The sequence below is a fragment of the Mustelus asterias genome, chromosome 10, assembly GCF_964213995.1.
Source record: "Mustelus asterias chromosome 10, sMusAst1.hap1.1, whole genome shotgun sequence".
Taxonomy (NCBI): Eukaryota; Metazoa; Chordata; class Chondrichthyes; order Carcharhiniformes; family Triakidae; genus Mustelus; species Mustelus asterias.
The window spans coordinates 39,815,584-39,836,667 of record NC_135810.1 but is presented as its reverse complement, the minus strand read 5'-3'; the positions used below and the strand labels follow the sequence as shown (position 1 = coordinate 39,836,667).

The 21,084-nt window shown below is 42.5% G+C and overlaps 1 protein-coding gene across 1 annotated transcript; it reads left to right on the top strand.

Moving 5' to 3' along the window:
- Positions 1-20,627, top strand: LOC144500015 (uncharacterized). Its single transcript, XM_078222758.1, has 7 exons — positions 1-264; positions 375-468; positions 17,496-17,552; positions 17,656-17,742; positions 20,080-20,189; positions 20,274-20,424; positions 20,515-20,627. Exons 1-7 carry the CDS (start codon positions 1-3, stop codon positions 20,625-20,627), a joined length of 876 nt encoding a protein of 291 aa, XP_078078884.1.
- The last annotated feature ends 457 nt before the right edge of the window (positions 20,628-21,084 follow it).

The window sequence follows — 21,084 nt, the reverse complement described above, 5'->3', positions numbered from 1 at the left end:
ATGGAGATGAGAATGTTACAACAGAGAGAAGGTTTCAATTTACAACTCAAATGTTTGATTTACTCAGCCTTCGTCCTCACTTTAGCGGCTGTTCTGTCAGTTTACGTAGCAGCAGTTACTCTACACCGTGTGCTTGTACTGAAAGCAGAAATGTCATCCATGAGACAAGATTTGGAGACATTCAAGTTTCAACGAGACCACATGGAAGCATTAACAAGGATGACCAAGGATCTGTCAGCCAACTGCAGTCATTCAGTAAATGAGGTACCCTGCCAGCAATTAAATCCATTGGAATGGCAATTGCTTTTTTACAATTGTTTTCTGGCAGTTGCAGAATGTTGAACTTGTGTTTTTTAATTTAAAAAAAAAATCAGGTTAGTGAATTTCTCGAGAAAAGACCGCTGCAAAGGAAGAAATTGAGAGAAGATCAAACAAAATTTAGAGGAAGAAGGTCATTTCCTGAACAAGGTTTGTGTTTGTCTCTGAAATAGAGCTTCTGATTTCTTTGGATCAAATACAAAAGTTTGCACTATGTATAATTTATGTTATGCATTCCTGGCACTGCCTAAAAACCTAGGGGATTAAATCGGTTTCCAAAGGTTACCTGTTTGCATATGTCTTTTTAGGCTTTACTGATATTGCCACCGTAGCTTAACATAGAGTCGGAACATGTGTCAACTCTGTCCCCTGCAGTATGAGACCGCCTGAGGTGGTCTCTTACCCCTTGGATTTGACATTGTGTATACTGCCAAGTATTAGTCTTAAAGAGTCTTTAAGAACCTCCCGAGCAATTTTTAAAGTTCACTGAAGTTAATTATATATTTGGAGAGTGTGAATGCTTCTGTCAGTGCTCTTAAAATATTTGAATTGTAATTGTTTGGCAGACTGCGGAATACTGACCGAATCGGACTGTACAAGCTAGAATGATTCTCTTATCGAGAATGATAAATGTACCATTTCAGTAAAAAAATGTTTGCTTTTATATTTTATTTTAACTGCTACAGTAGCCACCATGGAAATCAGACTGTGAATTGCATTGTGGATATAGTGACACCAAATCGCTTCCCTTGTGCATTCACACCAAATGAATGTTGAAGCTGCATCTCCTTTAAATCACCCCCAGGCCAACTCAACATACATATGCAATTTAAAAAAAAATACACAGCAGTCTTACAGTTTAATTTTAATTAAGTTTCCTAAGACACTGAACCCATGGGAAAAATGAGCATTGGAGCTTCAGAAAATGCAAGAATTAAACAGAGTGAACAAATATAACTTCAAAAACCTCCACAAGGTGGCACAGTGGTTAGCACTGTTTCCTCAGCGGCAGGGACCTGGGTTCAATTCCAACCTTGGGTCACTGTCTGTGTGGAGTTTGCATATTCTCCCCATGTCTACGTGGGTTTCCTCTGGGTACTCCAGTTTCCTCCCACAAGATGTACATGTTAGGTGAATGGCCATGTTAAATTGCCCCTTAGTGTCCAAAGATGTGCTGGCTAAGTGGATTGGGCTTGGTAAATGTGAGGGGTTATGGGGATTTGGTGGGTGGGGGCCAGCGGAGTAGTGCCTGTGTGGAATGCTCTTTCAGAGAGTCGGTACAGACCCAATGGGCTGAATGGCATCTTTCTGCTCTGTAGGGATTCTTTACCGATGAGAAAATTTATAGAAATGTGGGAAATAGCCTGTGCAGTAAAATAAGTAAATTGGTTTATTGGTCTAAAGGTTATTTATTTAAAAATTAAAGCTACACATTAAATGCTCAGCTTATTTCATTAGTAAGAAAGATGTTATAACACGAATCATAGATATGCAGTGGAATATTGTGTTTTGTGAGATTTTTTAAAAGTTTTGTTGGAATTTTATTTACCAGCAGATGAAGTTTACTGTTGACTATTGTGGGATTTAAAACATTTTCCCCTTGCTATGACTCAACAAAATTTCAAAAATCCCCTTGGGAAATGAGGTCATTTTGATTTGAAAACATCTCTTGGGAGTCCTAGAATTACTCTTACAACATATAGCAATTCAAAAAATATACATGAATCATTTTTTATTTCCAACACTGTAAAGAATCATATCAAAGGCAGAAAAGCAAATTCCTGTTACCATCAAGATTGAATTATTTCAGTAGAGTGTCATTTCAAAACAAAAGAATAACATGATTTATTAAAATCGTGTTGAGAAGATTGTTATCCATCTCAGATGAGCTTATTTAGCTCACTTAAAAGAAACAAGACAATTTTCTGTTGTGAAACATTAGAATCCAATGTATTAAGTGCTCTAAAACAGTTTGGTTTAACAGAAGATTAACTTTTTTTGCTCTCTAATAAAGTTCTGGTGTCATTGGCTATTTCAGAGGTTTTCAAGCTGTACTCTAACATGATTTATCAATGATGCTTTGCATGTAACACTGCTACTTATAATGTTTGTAGAAATCTTGGTGTTTGTTTTAGCTTCTTAATACTTCAAATCCAGCCTACACATGATATTTTAAGTTTCTTTCAATTAAATAAACTGAAGTATTAAATGGTTTAAGCAACATTAGCAACACAACGGTTAAAATTTTGAATTATCAAATAATTTCAATAGAAGACACTTTTAGTTAATTCATGGGATGTGCGCGCATGGTTGGCAAGGCCAGTATTTATTACCCATGCTTAACTGGACTTGAGAAGGTTGTAGTTGGATACATCCTTACAAAGCTGGTAATCTCTAACACAGTCAGATTTAGTCCATGAATACATGCTCATCTGTTTTAATGTAAGTCTAATACAATAACTAAAGAGTGACTAGCAAGTAGACTTGCAGTTAACTTGAAGCCATGTTGCAACTTTTTAAATTCTTTCATGGGATGTGGGCATTGCTGGCTAGGCCAGCATTTAGTGCCCACTCCTAATTGCCCCTGAGAAGGTGGTGGAGAGCCACCTACTTGACCCACTGCAGTTTATCTGGTATAGGGGCACCCACAATGCTGTTAGGAAATGAATGCCAGGTTTTTGACCCCGCAATATTGTTCCAAGTTAGATGGTTTGTGGTTTGGAGGCTCCTCGCAACTGGTGGTGTTCCCATTCATCAGCTACTCTTGTTCTTCGAGGTGGTATAATTTGTGATTTTGGAAGATGCTGTTGAAGGAGCCTTGTTGGGTTGAAGATGGTACACATCGTTGCCACTGTGCGTCAGTAATAGAGGGAGTGAATGTTTATGTTAACATTTTAGGTGCCAATCAAACAGGCTGCTTTGCCCTGGATGACGTCAAGCTTCTCAAGTATTGTTAAAGCTGCACTCAACCAGGCAAATGAAGAGTATTCCATCAGATTCCTGACTTGCCCCTTGTGCGCCGTGGGTGGCACAGTGGCTAGCACTGCTGCTTCACAGCGCCAGGGACCCGGGTTTGATTCCCGGCTTGGCTCATTGTCGGTATGGAGTCTGCACGTTCTCCCCATGTCTGTGTGGGTTTCCTCTGGGTGCTTCGGTTTCCTCCCACAGTCCAAAGATGTGCGGGTTAGGTGCATTGGCCAAGCTAAATTCTCCCTCAGTGTACCCACACAGACCCCGTAGTGTGACAACTAGGGGATTTTCACACAACTTCATTGCAGTGTTAATGTAAACCTACTTGTGACAGTAATAAATAAACTTAAACTTAGATGGTGGGCAGGCTTTGGGGAGTCAAGGTTTTACAGCATTGAATGAGATCCTTCGGCCTGTCATGTCTGTCAACCATTCATTGAAGTGAGCTGGAGCCACGAACATTCTTGGCACTTCTAAGTGGTGCAGTCTGTAGGCATCATGCAATCTGTCAGTGTACCTAACACAAACTTGCAGAATCTGGTTGCACACCATCTGAACATTTATGGAGTATTACCCCTTCCTATTGATAAAGGTCAAATGCATGCAATCGATAGTGCCTGAATGCTGGTCTCCACAATAACTCCACACCAAACTCTCACCCAACTCCTACCAACCCAGCCTGCCTTTGCTCCTGTCTCTTTTTATCCCACCCATTGTTGACAAATTGGCACAAATGGATCGGGCGACTGCCTGTGTTGCCAATTTGCCAACCTAAAGTTTGCATGGGCAAGGTAAAATTCCAGTCAATTGGGTTTTTAATCTCCTTAACTAGCACCTTAATTTTCAACAGGCACACAGCTGACTCCAACTTGTACTCGTCGACCAAATTATCACACAACTGCAAGATGCCATTGGGATACGAGCCCAGTGTCTTCTCATGCAGTTTTGCATGCTTCCAGATTGAGTGTGCGTCCGCAGTATAATACTGGCACAGTGACAGCAAACCAGGAAGCAAACTGCATTGACTATCCTTCACATCTTAAGGACACACACATTAGAAGCAGAAATAATATAAACTAAAGAAAAGTTAAAAATGGAAACATTTACATTAACAATAATGGGAACTTATTTTTCCAAGTTTGAGATATTCTTCAGCAGTTGTTGTGACTTCGTACATCATTTAAAACCAATTTGCATCTTGTTAACAAAGTGTAACATTTTAAAGGTATTTTAACAGTGCTATTACAACATAAAAGGAGACATTTTCATCAATTCAGTGATTTTCAATTGATTGTAGTACACCCCTTATGGAGAAGCGTAAAATCATCAAAAGCAATCTCTGGATTTTTTGCATTGAACTGTACATTTGTGGACCCCAGAGGCTGTTGTCGAGTTAAGCTCAGCAAATGCTGTTTTTCACTGTCATTACTACTGCAAAATCCAGGTCCAAACAATTGAAGATGTCTGAGAACCTACTGAAATATGTTCCTCTGCAAAGATTAGAATTTAATTTGGAGAGAGCCGGCATGCTCGGTCAGAAAGTTCTCATTTTTCACATTTCAGTTGGCAGGTTTTGCAATGGGGGAAGGGTCATGTGCCAAATATCGCGGTGTCTGTCACAAGTTTCCTCCTGTACTGATGAAATTTTGTGTTCTGGAAAACAAGATTTTCTTTTATTTTTGCACCTCATTTTTCTAAACACACAAAAGTATCAGCATCGACCTGCTGTGTTAATGGTCAAGTGCCCCGTTTCCTTCTCATGATTCTAAACCTTGCAAATTGTGCACTGATGTGTACCTCAACTAACCATTGGAAATAAGACTCTATTGTCAGAAACTGCAGCTTCCAGCTTAGAAAGCAAGGAAAACGATTTACTGTTGAACTGAAGAACTTTGGCACCAGAAATCATGGAATTGTACAACAAAGAAGGATACCATTCAGCCGATCTTCCATTTGCCAGGTTTCTAAAATAAACTGTCTGCTTAATACTTTCCCCATTCACATCGCCTTTATTTTATTTGGGGTGGGGTGGCCTTTGCTGCCTCACAGTGCCAGGGACCCAGGTTTGATTCTGGCTTTGGGTGACTGTTTGGAGTTTGAATGTTCTTTCCGTATCACATGGGTTTCCTCCAGGTGCTCTGGTTTCCTCCCACAGTTCAAAGATCTGCAGGTTAGGTGGATTGGCCATGTTACATTGTCTCATAGTGTCCAGGCATTTGTTGCTTGGATGGATTAGCCATGGTAAATGCACAGGATTATGGAGATAGGGCAGAGGGGAGGGCCTTGGTAAGATGCTCGTTTGGAGAGTAGGTGCACACTCAATGGGCTAAATGTCCTCTTTCTGTATTGTAAGGATTCTATAATTCTATTTAACAGCCATTTCTCATTTTCCTTTGAAAAACTATTATGGGTTCATAGAATCATCATAGAATCCCTACAGTGCAGAAGGAGGCCATTTGGCCCATCGAGTCTGCATTGACCACAATCCCACCCAGGTCCTATTCCCGTAACCCCACATATTTACCCTGCTAATCCCCTGACACGAGGGTCAATTTAGCATGGCCAGTCAACATAACCCGCACATCTTTGGGTTCAGTGTATATTATTATTTCTAGCAGGATATTCCTTATTAGGATCATGAAGAGATCTCCAGTCCGAGAAATATGCTGTTCAACAATGTAATTATGCCACTACAAAAGTTAAGAGGTTGGAGGTTCCCAGATGGAAGTTCCTCCTGTAATGGAGGGGAATTCTATTGTTTTGACCATTTGCTTCCTTGAATGAACAGGGACATTCCAGCTGCTTTTGGATCAAAGGCAGCTATAGAAGTTTCCCTGAAAGTAGAAGTTCAGTATGTCGTATAATTTAGGCAGCATGCCCAGGAATTTGGTTGAGTGCCACAGACCACAAGAAGTATACTTTCATGTGGCTAAACAGCCCATCATCAAAATTACTTGGTTCCATATGAAGACCATCAACAATTTTTCCCCAATGACTTCAAATGTGCCTTTAATCACATGATTTGCTTGTCCTAATTGCAATTTCCATAGAGGAATCACTTTTTGGAAATAGATTGCATTGTCATAATTGCATGATGAGAATCTGCAAGTCCAGTGAATTTTTGATATTTTTCAAAATCTGAAATTATATAAGCCCAGGACTTATCTTTGCTAGCATGGCTCAAATTTGACAACAACTCAATTGGTACTAATCTCACCTCTGAGTGAGAAGCTGCCAGGACTTTGTTCCACTTTGAGACTCAAACAAATAGACTAAGATGATAACTCAGTGTGGTATTAACAGTGTTTGCACTGTTAGAAATGTCAGCTTTCTAATTAGACGTGAAACTGAGGTCTTGTTCTAATGGTTTTGGTAGATTTCTAGAAGTGTCTTGAAGAAGCAGTGAATTTTCAGATATCTTGCAACACATCTACCTCTTGACTACACATACGAAAGCAGGTGCATCTACCTTGTGTGTAATAGCTGCCACTTTTGCCTATGTGACAATAGTGACGATACTTCAACATAGAGTATTATTATTTGAAGCACTTTGGGACATTTTTGAGAGATGTGGTGAAGTGCCATCTATTTTCCCTCCTTTCTGTTTACATATACATCTGTGACCATCTAATAGTTACCTTTCCGAACTCTGGTTGAAAAATGTCATGGGGATAAAACAATTGGGTAAGGATCATACTGGAGAGTAAAATAATCCCCACAACTTTTTTCCACCACCAACTGTTTCTTTCAACTTCTAATCTCTTCTATCTGTCACCCTCAGCTCCAACACGACAAGGAGCTTACAAAATTCTTTGTCACTGAAATTGAGATTACTCATTCAGCTACCTCTGCTGGTTGCCGTTCCGAGTAAAATATAGCATCTCAGTAAATATCTCCCCAGGATAAAAGAATAAACCAAGTGGTAGCTTGAATGGGTCCTTGGTTCTGGAGAAAGATGCTGTCTATTACCCTCCATTCCTTTCACTCACTGGTTGCAGTTCACTGCTATTCAGTTTGCAAGTAGAACAAAGCACCAGCGCTGCCCATCATGATAAATTTGGTATTTTTCTTTTCCTTTTTACAAGATTTCAGCCATAATGAATAAAACTTTTCAGTCATCATTTAATTTCTTCCATTATCTAAGGAATTTCATAGAATCATACACTGCAGAAGGAGGCCATTCAACCTATTGAGTCTGCACCAACCACAATCCCACTCAGACCCTATATCCATGCATTTACCCTAGCTAATCCCCCTGACACTAAGGGGCAATTTAGCACGGCCAATCCACCTAACCTACACATCTTTGGACTGTGGGAGGAAACCGTAGGAAACGGGGGGAACGTGCAAACTCCAAACAGACGTGACCCAAGCCGGGAATCAAACCCGGGTCCCTGGCGCTGTGAGGCAGCAGTGCTAACCACTGTGCCACCATGTCACCCATTTTCTGAGAGGTAGGAAAAAGAGAGTAAGTTTAATGGATATGGACTCCAGTTATGTTTCCAGGGATTTGTACTAGGGACTCAGCTTTTAATTATATCTATAAATTAAATGAAGAATTAGTGAGCTGCATTACCAACTGAACTGACATCAAGTTAGGTGGCAAGTAAATAGTGTAGATGGGAAATGGCAATGGAGCATTGATAGATAAAGTGAAAGGGCCAAGAAGTGGTGGATGGAGTTTTTTTATTATTCATTCATGGGATATGAGCATCACTGGCAAGGCCAGCGTTTACTGCCCATCCCTATTGCTATTGAGAACATGGTGATGAGCTGCTACTTTTTTGAATCCAGTCCAAAGATGTGTCGGTTAGATGGATTGGCCATGTTAAATTGCCCCCTAGTATCCAAGGATGTGTAGATTAGGTGGATTAGCCAGGGTAAATGCACAGGCATAGGGTGAGGGGGTGGACCTTGGTTAAGACGCTCTTTCAGAGAGTTGGTGCAGACTCAATGGGCTGAATGGCCTCCTTCTGCACTGTAGGGATTCTATGATTGAATCTCTATAGTCTACGCATTGTAGTTACACCCACAGGGCTGTTAAGAGGGGGTATTCCAGAGTTTTGTACCCGCGATAGTGAATGAACAATAATATATTTCTAAGTCATAGAATCTCTACAGTGCAGAAAGAGGCTATTCGGCCCATCAAGCTTGCATCAACAACAGTCCCACCCAGGTCCTATCCCCATTGTTCCACGTATTTACCCTGCCAGTCCCCCTGACACTCTGGGGCAATGGACCTAACCCGCACATCTTTGGACTTAATGTCATAATGCTGTGTTATCTGGAGGGGAAGTCTCAGGTGGTAGTGTTCCCATGCACCTAATACCTGTGCTTTTTTAGGAGGCCGATTTGGAAGGTGTTGTCATAGGAACCTTGGCGAGTTGTTGCACTACATTTATAGATCATAAACACTGCTGCCATGGTTCACCAATGGCCTTTCAAAATGAATGTTTAAGGAAGTGGATGGGATACCAATCGTCTAGGTTGCTTTGTCCTGAATGGTGTTGAGCCTTTTGAGTGTTGTTGGAACTGCACTCATGCAAATAAGTGGAGACTATTCCAGCACACACCTGATTTGTACCTTTCGGATGATGGATAGCCTTTGAAGAGTTGGGAGGTGAGTTACAGTCTGAAGAATTGCTTGCTCCTGACCTGGTTTGTGGCCATAATATTTATGTGGTCCAGTTATGTTTCTGGTCAATAATCAACCCCAAGATATTTATGGTGGTGGAGTCAGCGATTTTAATGTAATTGAATATCAAGGGGATGTGGTTAGATTCGCTGTTGTTGGAAGTGGTCATTATCTGGCGATTCATACAGTGAAGAAGGAGACCATTTGGCCCATCGAGTCTGCACTGGCCACAATCCCAAGCAGGCTCTATCCCCATAACCCCATGCATTTACCCTAGCTCGTCCCCCTGACATTAAGGGGCAATTTAGCATGGCCAATCCGCCCAACCCGCACATCTGTGGGAGCACCCGGAGGAAACCCACGCAGACGTGGGGAGAATGTACAATCTCCACACAGACAGTGACCCAAGCCAGGAATCAAACCCGGGTCCTTGGTGCTGTGAGGCAGCAGTGCTAACCACTGTGCCACCGTGCCACCCTTTGTGCAGTGCAAATATTACTTGTCAATTATCAGTTCAAGTTGAATGTTGTCCAGGGCATGAACTGCTTCTACATCTGAAACGTTACAAATAAAACTGAACACTGCAATCATCAGTGAATATCCCCACTGCTGGCCTTAAGATGAGAAAGTCATTGATAGAGTGGTTTTCCACTTGATTCAAAGAACAAAGAAAATTAGAGCACAGGAACAGGCCCTTTGGCCCTCTAAGCCTGCACCGACCATGCTGCCCGACTTAACTAAAACTCCCTACCCTTCCGGGGATCATATCCTCTATTCCCATCCTATTCATGTATTTGTCAGGACATGCCTTAAAGCCACTATTGTATCCACTTCCACCACCTCCTCCGGTAGCGAGTTCCAGGCACCCATCACCCTCTTTTTTAAAAATCTGCCTCGTACATTTCCTTTAAACCTTGCCCCTCGCACCTCAAACCTATGCCCCTATTGAAATTCTATTGATTTCAATTTTACTTCGGCACCTTGTTGCCACAATGTCAAATGCTGCCTTGATTTCAAAGTCAGTCACTATTACCTCACCTCTGGAATATCAAAAGTGAACATCAGTGGCAACAAAGAAAGACTTGGATGTTTATAGTGCCTGTTATGACCACTGGTCCCCTCATGGTGCATTATGGTCAATGAAGGACTGTATCTCTTATTAGGCACATGAGGATGTTTCCACTCTGATGGGTTTTGAGATGGCTGGTAAGTCCAATATGAGTTCTTCAGACGATGACACATGTAGGGCAGCTGGTGTTTGAAGGTTCGGTAAATAAGTTGTTTGGAGGTTCATGCTCAATTTAGCCATTTTGTGCACCTGACAAAATTTATCAATGTGTTCAGTGCCTTCCTGGATGAACCTTCTCTATTTTCGTCGGTCACAAGCCAGGATCTGCCTTGAGTCCACGGGTATGTTTGATCTCTTCAGGGTTGCTTTGAAGATATCCCTAAAGCGTTTCCATTGTCCGCCTGGGAGTCTCCTGCTGCACCGCGTTCTGAGTAGAGCAGTTGCTTCAGGACTCTGGCGTCAGGCATAACGACATGTTCCACCCAGGGGAACTGGTTTGTACAGTGCCTCAATGCAGGCCAAGTTGGTTTGGAAGAGGATGTTGCTATTGCCAACAGATTTGAAAGATCTTCTGAAGGGAGCAGTGGTAGTACTTCCCCAGTGCTTTTTGATGCCTGCTGTAGGTTATCCAAGTCTATAAAGCATATAGTAAATGGATATCACTGCTGCCTGACAAACTATGACTTTAGTCTCTGGTCCTCAAATGCTGTCTTCCTCAAATGGCAGAAGGCTGGGCTGGCACATTGGAGGCAATGATGAATTTAATCATGAATTACTGCCTTCATCGAGAGAGTGTTCCAATATATAGAAAGTGGTTCACGTTTTCCAGGATCTTCCTATTAATCTTAATTGACAGGGCAATGGGATTGTGCTGTGGGAGCTGGTTCGAGTCCCATTTTCTCACATACTTTGGAGAAGGAGTTGACAATGACCTGGAGCTCAGTTTCTGAGTGAGTGCACACACACAAAACATACTGAAACAGTATGATTGAGGTTAACGTGTACTCATTATTGCAATGTAGGAAACAAGCAGCCAAGGTGTGCACAACAAATTCCCACAAACAGCAATCTGATAATGATCAGATCATCTCTTTTTGTGATGTTGATTGAAGGACAAATATTGGCCAGGACACTGAGGATAAACACCCCCATTTTTCCTCCAATATGGTTCTGAGAGATCTTTTACATCTTCCTGAGAGGATAGGTGGAACCTTGATTTAACATTTGAACTGAAAGATGGCATCTCTGACAATGCATCACTCCCTCATACTCCACTGTGGAGTGTCAGCCTTGAACTTTGCGAAATGGGGCTTGAACTCTCAACCTTCTGGCTCAGAGGCAAGAACGTGACCAACTGAGCCACAGGTGAGCAGGTTATTGTTGAATATGTGCTGCTTGTTAGCACCGTCAACCACAACTTCGACCACTTTGCTGATGATCGAGAGTAATCTGATGGGGCAGTATTTGGTCGGATTGGATTTGTTCTGCTTTTTGTAGACAGGCCAAACCTGGACAATTTTCCACTATGTCAAGTAGATGGCAGTGTCATATCTGTACTAGAACAGCTTCGTGAGAGGCATGGCTTGTTCTGGAGCACTCCAGCTGGGATGCTGTCAGGGTCCAGAGCTTTTGTTTCTCTGATGTTCTCAGTTGCTAATATCACACAAAGTGGATCGAATTGGCTGAAAATTGTAGTCTGTGATGCTGCAGATCTCAGGAGAATGCCAAAATGGATCACTCCCACAGCAGCTCTGACTGAAGATGGTTGCAAAAGCTTCAGCCTTGACTTCTGTGCTGAGTTCTGCCATCATTGAGAATGGGGATATTGATGGACCCGTCTCCTCCATCTGGGTGTTAAATTGTCCCCCATCATTCACCACTGGATGTGGAAGGACTATAGACCTTTGATTTGCTTTGTTAGTTATGGGATTATCCAACTCAGTTTATAATCTGCTGCTTCCATTGCTTAGAATGTGTATAGCTCTGCGTTGTAGCTTCAGCAGGTTGTCATCTCATCTTCAGATATGCTTGGTTGCTTCTCCTGGCATGCTTTCTCCTACATTCCTCATTGAATGAATGTTGGTTCCCTGGCTTGTTGGTAGTGATGGATTAATGTGGGTTAAGAGTGAGGCTAGCCACTTTGAATGAAAGAAATAATGATTATTTTCTAAATGGTGGGAACCTTGCAACTGTTGTAGAACAGACCAAGGTGTCCAGGTAGAAAGTCTGTTGGAAATTCTGTCCTGGGCCAACATTCCAACAAAGTTTGCCCACTTTTCTATCATTGTAGACTTGAAACAGCAGCCTGACAGCACTACCAGTGGCTCAGAGCAAGATAGCCTCTGTTTCTCTCTCACCATCATTTGCAAGTACCAGTATAACTATACAACTACCAGAGGATGCAACTTGTATGTATGATGAAGGTGCTTCAGGTGAGCCACGATGCACATGTAAGGAGCAGCGAGAACTTATGCATAATTTGCATAAACTGTACCACTATTCGCATTTAGGAATTATTCATTATGAAGAAATCTCACAACAGGGCTTGAGCACAAAAGTCAAAGCTGATAGGGAGCGTTGTACTGTCAGAGGTGCTGTCTTACAGATGAGATGTTGAACTGAGGCCCTGCTTGGGTGAAATCCCATGGTACTATTTTGAAGAAAAGCAATGTAGTTTTTTGTCCTGGTGAATACTTATCCCCCCAATCAATATCATAAGAAACAAAATATCGCATTACTGTTTGTGGGAGCTTGCTGTGCCCAAATCAACAGCCGTGTTTCCAACAACAAGTAACACTTCAAAAAGTACTTCATTGGCTGTAAAGCATTTTGAGATGTCTGGTGGTTGTGAAAGGTATCTTAAAAATACAAGTCTTTTTTTTAATAGGACCAGAAACTAGGGCTTGTGCTTAAAAGAGTGTAAAACTCAATAATAATCAACAGAAATAATGACCTGATATTTATGGGGAGGAAATGTGCTATATGGTTGTTGCCTAATTAAATGGCAGTACCTCATTATCATTTTTTGTTTTGTTTCTTGCCTGGCAGATGACCAGATAGACAGCCTGGTGGACTGCCACATGGACCTTTGGAGACGGTCCCTAGCAATTGGAAAAGCTCATTGTAGATGTGGTCAGAGCATGGCAATTGGGAGCGAGGCAAAGATTGAAGCATAGTGGGGAGTTGGGAGGGGTCAATTTATTGTGATAGCGAAAAGACGCAACATGATCCTCTCCTGATCTCAACTGGGGGACAAATCTGAGACATCAGAAGCGGAGGATGTTTCACATGAGAAAGATGAATTAGACCTATGATTCCCGAAGTTCACCACACTGACAATTTTCTTGAATCATTTTTGGATCTATTATAGGCTGCTTGCCATGATTAGTCAACAACTTTAGTCATGTATTATACAACTAACAGGATGGTAGGAGGTGAACTAGATGAGCTGTGGGGTTTTTTTGTCGAGTAGTTCCTATGTTCGTAATCCATTTTATGGACCGAATGTCTACTGTACAACACAGATATGAAATTATAAATCATTCTAAGAGGAACATTTTTATGACAGCAAGTGATGGTGATGATTCCAATTGCACTTCTTCTGAACCTATCTTTTGATTCCTTTTTTATTCCATGACCACTCCCTTTGCCTTGCACCATTTGATCTTTTGTAATTTAACCTTTCCTGCCTTCAACCTGTCACAGATCTTCCCTTTTGTTATTTTCTTCCCTTGCTCCTTTTCCTGCAAAGTTGTTTGATTATATGTCAGTTGACTGCTCACTGTGTATGATTAGTTCAACCTGGGTAGTGGTCGCTTAGAAAAGAAACAAAATTGTAGACAAGCAACAAGAAGCATGAGAGCAGACATTCTACAATAATGAATAAAACTGTCTCTCACCAACTTCATATCTCACTTTCAAGTGTCAAAGAACAAAGAAAATTACAGCACAGGAACAGGCCCTACGGCCCTCCAAGCCTGCACCGACCATGCTGCCCGACTTAACTAAAACCCCTTACCCTTCTGGGGACCATATCCCTCTATTCCCATCTTATTCATGTATTTGTCAAGATGCCCCTTAAAAGTCACTATCGTATCCGCTTCCACTACCTCCCCTAGCAGCAAGTTCCAGGCATCCACCACCCTCTGTGTAAAAAAAAAAACCTGCCTCGTACATCTCCTTTAAACATTGCCCCTCGCACCTTAAACCTATGCCCCCTAGTAATTGACTCTTCCACCCTGGGAAAAAGCTTCTGACTATCCACTCTGTCCATGCCCCTCATAATCTTGTAGACTTCTATCAGGTCGCCCCGCAACCTTCACCGTTCCACAAACCAAGTTTCTCCAACCTCTCCTCATAGCTAATACCGTCCATACCAGGCAACATCCTGGTAAATCTTTTCTGTACCTTCTCCAAAACCTCCACATCCTTCTGGTAGTGTGACGATCAGAATTGAACACTATATTCCAAGTGCAGCCTAACTAAGGTTCTATAAAGCTGCAACATGACTTGCCAATTTTTAAACTCAATGCTCCGGCCGATGAAGGCAAGCATGCCGTATGCCTTCTTGATTACCTTCTCCACCAGCGTTGCCACTTTCAGTGACCTGTGTACCTGTACACCCAGATCCCTCTGCCTATCAATAATCTTAAGGGTTCTGCCATTTACTGTATATTTCCTATCTGTCTTAGACCTTCCAAAATGCATTACCTCACATTTGTCTGGATTAAATTCCATCTGCCATCTCTCCGCCCAAGTCTCCAACCGATCTATATCCTGCTATATCCTCTGATGGTCCTCATCACTATCCGTAATTCCACCAAGCTTTGTGTCGTCTACAAACTTACTAATCAAACCAGTTACATTTTGCTCCAAATCATTCATATATATATATATATATATATATATATTACAAACAGCAAAGGTCCCAGCACTGATCTCTGAGGAACGCCACTTGTCACAGCCCTCCATTCAGAAACGCACCCTTCCACTGCTACCCTCTGTCTTCTTTGACCGAGTAAGAGATTTAGCAACACCAGGTTAAAGTCCAACAGCTTTATTTGGTACAAATACCATTAGCTTTCGGAGTGCTGCTCCTTCGTCAGATGGAGTGGAAATCTGCTCTCAACCAGGGCACAGAGACACAAAATCAAGTTACAGAATACTGATTAGAATGCAAATCTCCACAGCCAACCAGGTCTTAAAGATACAGACAATGTGAGTGGAGGGAGCATTAAGCACAGGTTAAAGAGATGTGTATTGTCTCCAGACAGGACAGCCAGTGAGATTCTGCAAGTCCAGGAGGCAAGCTGTGGGGGTTACTGATAGTGTGACATAAACCCAACATCCCGGCTTAGGCCGTCCTCATGTGTTCTGAGGAGGTCGGTGCGGTTTTCCGCTGTGGCGCGTCGGAACTGTCGATCGATGAGTCGAGCGCCATATCCTGTTCTCATGAGGGCATCTTTCAGCGTCTGAAGGTGTCTGTTGCGATCCTCCTCATCCGAGCAGTTCCTGTGTATACGGAGGGCTTGTCCGTAGGGGATGGCTTCTTTAACGTGTTTAGGGTGGAAGCTGGAGAAGTGGAGCACGATGCTCCACTTCTTCAGCTTCCACCCTAAACACGTTAAAGAAGCCATCCCCTACGGACAAGCCCTCCGTATACACAGGATCTGCTCGGATGAGGAGGATCGCAACAGACACCTCCAGATGCTGAAAGATGCCCTCATAAGAACAGGATGTGGCGCTCGACTCATCGATCGACAGTCCCGACGCGCCACAGCAAAAAACCGCACCGACCTCCTCAAAAGACAAACACGGGACATGGTGGACAGAGTACCCTTAGCCGTCCAGTACTTCCCCGGAGCAGAGAAGCTACGGCATCTCCTCCGGGGCCTTCAACATGTCATTGATGAAGACGAACATCTCGCCAAGGCCATCCCCACACCCCCACTTCTTGCCTTCAAACAACCGCACAACCTCAAACAGACCATTGTCCGCAGCAAACTACCCAGCCTTCAGGAGAACAGTGACCACGACACCACACAACCCTGCCACAGCAACCTCTGCAAGACGTGCCAGATCATCGACACAGATGCCATCATCTCACGTGAGAACACCATCCACCAGGTACACGGTACATACTCTTGCAACTCGGCCAACGTTGTCTACCTGATACGCTGCAGGAAAGGATGTCCCAAGGCATGGTACATTGGGGAGACCATGCAGACGCTACGACAACGGATGAATAAACACCGCTCAACAATCACCAGGCAAGACTGTTCTCTTCCTGTTGGGGAGCACTTCAGCGGTCACGGGCATTCGGCCTCTGATATTCAGGTAAGCGTTCTCCAAGGCAGCCTTCATGACACACGACGGCGCAGAGTCGCTGAGCAGAGACCGATAGCCAAGTTCCGCACTTATGAGGATGGCTTCAACCGGGATATTGGGTTCATATCACACTATTTGTAATCCCCACACCTTGCCTGGACCTGCAGAGTCTCACTGGCTGTCCTGTCTGGAGGCAATACACATTTACGGGCGGCACGGTAGCACAGTGGTTAGCACTGCTGCTTCACAGCTCCAGGGTCCTGGGTTTGATTCCCAGCTCGGGTCACTGTCTGTGTGGAGTTTGCACATTCTCCTCGTGTCTGCGTGGGTTTCCTCCGGGTGCTCCGGTTTCCTCCCACAGTCCAAAGATGTGCGGGTTAGGTTGATTGGCCGGGTTAAAAATTGCCCCTTTTAGAGTCCTGAGTTGCGTAGGTTAGAGGGATTAGTGGGTAAATATGTGGGGTAGGGCCTGGGTGGGATTGTGGTCAGTGCAGACTCGATGGGCCGAATGGCCTCCTTCTGCACTGTAGGGTTTCTATGATTTCTATGATCTCTTTAGCCTGTCTTGATGCTCTCTCCACTCACATTGTTTGTATCTTAAAGACTTGATTAGCTGGAAGTATTCGCATTCCAACCATTATTCATGTAAATTGAGTTTGTGTCTTTATATGCCATGTTTGTGAACAGAATTCCCACTCACCTGAAGAAGGGGCTTAAGGCTCCGAAAGCTTGTGTGGCTTTTGCTGCCAAATAAACCTGTTGGACTTTAACCTGGTGTTGTTAAACTTCTTGCTGTGCAAAACAAGGCCATTCGGCCTGTCTGCACCGACTCTCCGAACGAGAATCTCATCCAGGCCCACCACCCCGCCCTGTGCATTTACCGTGCCTAATTTACCCATCCTACCCACCCATGTAACCTACCCATCCTTTAGACACTCGGACAATTTAGCATGCCAATGCACCTAATCTGCGCATCTTTCATATCCAAGGCCAGAATCGAACCCAGGTCCCTGGGGCTGTGAGGCAGCAGTGCTAGCTACCATGCCACCCACATTTTTACACCTACGTTGAGCTATGTACAATCAATACTAATGCAAATTGAAAGCAGTCTGCATATGTGGTAAAGTCAATAAATGTGAGTATTTATTTAACTTTTATCACTTCTTCTATTTTTAGTGCAACAGTCCTTTGTGCAATTGATTGCCACACATGATCAAAGACCATTTGCAAAAGGTAATATTACTTTATATCTTGTTATTAATAAGTGCAAATTATATTGTTGTTTCATATTATTTGAATGTGGGATTCACCACCCTGTCATTTTTTGGTTTGCTAGCGAATGGTTGTCCAAAGTATATGCCTGGAAAGCCACCGCAAACCTGTCGAGTTGAACGAAGATCTGTTTCAGATCAAAGCACTAAACGTAAGTGCATGCATTGAATTAAATCATATTGATGTTGTTGTATGATATGAAAGTGAGAGAATTCAGACACTTGCACTATATAATGAATAATTTTTGAATGCATATGGAATAAGATTGTTAATATGTTATAATTTGGAGATTGGGTTCCAAATCATGAGATTGGATTTAAAAAATCCTCTTCAAAATGTTTTAGACAATGTACATTTGTGTTTTGTGGGGTAGTTTCAATTCACAATGGTGCAACATGCATAGTGTTATTAGTGTGTGAAGATACCGTAAGAATTTCAAATGATGTGAGACCGCATGTAAAAATTTAACTTGCTTCATGCTATGCATTTGAATGCCAATGAAAGGTTTTCCATATGTACACAAGCCTACCTGTATAGAACTTTATTTTCTGTGCCTATGGAGCCTTCTGAAGTTGTCAGGTTTACTGAGGTACTGACCCCCTATCATTCTCAAAATGGATAGTAACGTAATGAGTCCTTATTGTGGAGTGGCAACCAATCTTTACTGGGGGAATACTAATTGAATTCATCAGCATTACCATAAAGAGCATACCCTGGTGTTTATGGCCATTACTAAGTGACCGCAAACAATAATGCTAGATGTTGATTTTTCTAGTGATTGATTGCAGGGAAGCATTGTCATGGAAATGGTAGCTGTTGGTCAAAAGAAATAGGAGCAGGACGAGGCCACTTGGCCCATTGAACCTGCTTCAGCATTCAACAAAATCATGGTTGATCTGATTGTTGCTTTAACTCCACTTTACTGCCTGCCTTGACTCCCTTAAATTCAGTTGGGGCTGTGTCAGTGGCAGAGCAGCCTTCACGCTTCCCAGTAACAGGAAGGGGAACCTAATTTCTATGAAATTGCATACCATGAATACTCATTAAATGGGAATTTCACCAAATTAAATTCTACATTCAAGATTAGATCAGTGGCACATGGGAAACTAGTGCTTGGTGTTTCCCAAAGCTTACTGATGGTGTGCACCAGGCGAGGTTGTTCAGTCTTTGGATCTGAGGTGAGGTTTTGTCTTTGTGTAACTCAGTGACAAAGGGGAAGACAGTAGGAGAAGCTGTATAGGTCCAGCTGTGACAGGGAAAAGATGGGGGAAGAGGGTGGTGGTGGTTGGGACCTCAAGTGGCATTACAGCAAGGCATGTGTGGGGGACATGGGATGAGGAGGTGCCTGAAGGGAGCCAGGCTCCAGCATCTAGGGAGGGGTCCATTATTACAACAATCCGGTCTTGTGTGTCCAAGAGAGGCAGCTGTGCCACACATTGCAAGCCAATGGTCAGGGAAGGCTGGGTCCAGCTGGAGGAAGGATCCAGGGATATCAAGGGCAGGTCAAGGATGATGGAAGGAGGCTCTAGGATGAAGGCAGGAAAGTCAAGGGTAAGGGGGAGGAAGGTCGCGATTGTAGAGAAAGATCAGTTTTATGTGTGATGGGACTATTCAAAAGTCTGATGACAGTAGGGAAGAAGCTGTTTTTGAGTCAGTTGGTATGTGTTCTCAGACTTGTGTAATTTTCCTGATGGAAGAAGGTGGAAGAGAGTATGTCCGGGATGCATGGGGTCCTTGATTATGCTGGCTGCTTTTCTGAGGCAGCAGGAAGTGTAGACAGAGTCAATGGATGGGAGGCTGATTTGCGTGAAGGATTGTGCTACGTTCACAACCCTTTGTAGTTTCTTGACGTCTTGGCCAGAACAGGAGCCATACCAAGCTATGATACAACCAGAAAGAATGCTTTCGATGGTGCATCTGTGAAAGTTGGTGAGAGTCGTAGCTGACATGCCAAATTTCCTTAGCCTTCTGAGAAAGTAGGGGCGTGATGAAGTTTCTTAACTATTGCATTAGCATGGAGGGACCAGGACTAAATGTTGGTGATCTGGGCACCTAGAAACTTGAAGCTCTCGACCATTTCCACTTCATCACCATTGATGTTTCCTGAAGTCGATGACTATTTCCTTCGTTTTGTTGACATTGAGGGAGAGATTTTTGTCATCGCACCAATTCACTAGATTGTCTATCTCATTCCTGTACTCCATCTCATCATTGTTTAAGATCCGACCCACTACAGTGGTCTCATCAGCAAATTTAAAAATCGAGTTGGCCACACAGTCATAGGTGTATAAGGAATATAGTCAGGGGCTGAGGACACAGCCTTGTGGGGCACCAGTGTTGAGGATAATCATGGAGGAGGTGTCGGTCGTTGCCTACCCTTACTGATTGCGGTCTGTATCTTCAGCATCTTTCATTATCTTCACGCTTTCTTAAAAAAGACTTTGACTGAAGTATTCACTGATGAGCTTTACTTGAACTTGTATTACAGAGGAGACAACTGTCCCATGGATTCTAAGTTTGAAAAAAGGAAATGCTCTTGCTAAAAAGGATAACAATATCTTGGTCAATGAGGCTGGCTACTTTCTGGTGTACAGTCAGGTAAATTGAAATTTTATTATTCTGAGATTTGACTTTAAACGATTGGCAGGCTGCTGGATTTACTGTGCATTTTTGAGTTTCTAGGTGTGGTATAAGGACAATACTTTTACGATGGGACATTTTATCAAGAGAATAAAGGCCAGCAGTGTTGGCAGCGAGCCGCGTACTGTGATCCTATTTCGGTGCATCCAAAACATGTCTGCCTGTTGCCCAAATAATTCTTGCTTCACTGCTGGTATGAATTTATTTTAGAGTTTAAGTCAGCTTGTTTAAATATTGTTTTTGTTTCTATCACAATTTCTGATCAACTATTTCTTTTCATTAGGCATTGCCAAACTTGAAGTGGGAGATGAACTTGAACTTATAATACCACGAATACAAGCACAAATTGCATTAAATGGCGACGGTACATTTTTTGGGGCAATGAAACTGCTGTAAATGTTGGCTAAGGTAACCGAGGCAAAGCAGTTTCTTTCATTTAAAGAAAAAGAGAGAGGAATCAGAATAGAGTCCAGTCACTGTCAACTTCCTTCTTAACTAGTAATGATCGATATGTGGATGTAAAACATGTTAAGGTACCAGATCAGAAACCTGAAAGTTTGTTATGAAGCCCAACTAGACCCTAACGGGTTTTTTTCTATTTTGGCATTAGTGAGGATAAAATGTTTCACTCCCGGTGTGACTCTATTGACACAATAGGAAGCTTTTATCAAAACCAACTTTATTTCACAATACAGTTTAATTACAACAAATAAATTAGCTTAACTTTTACTAATTGAAATATTCAAACATAAGATACAATTCTTAATTGCTTACCTATCTCTGTTAATTTGAATTCAAGCAATATTCCTTTAATAGACTTAAACTCCTCTTCGAAAATAGTTAGTAACACATA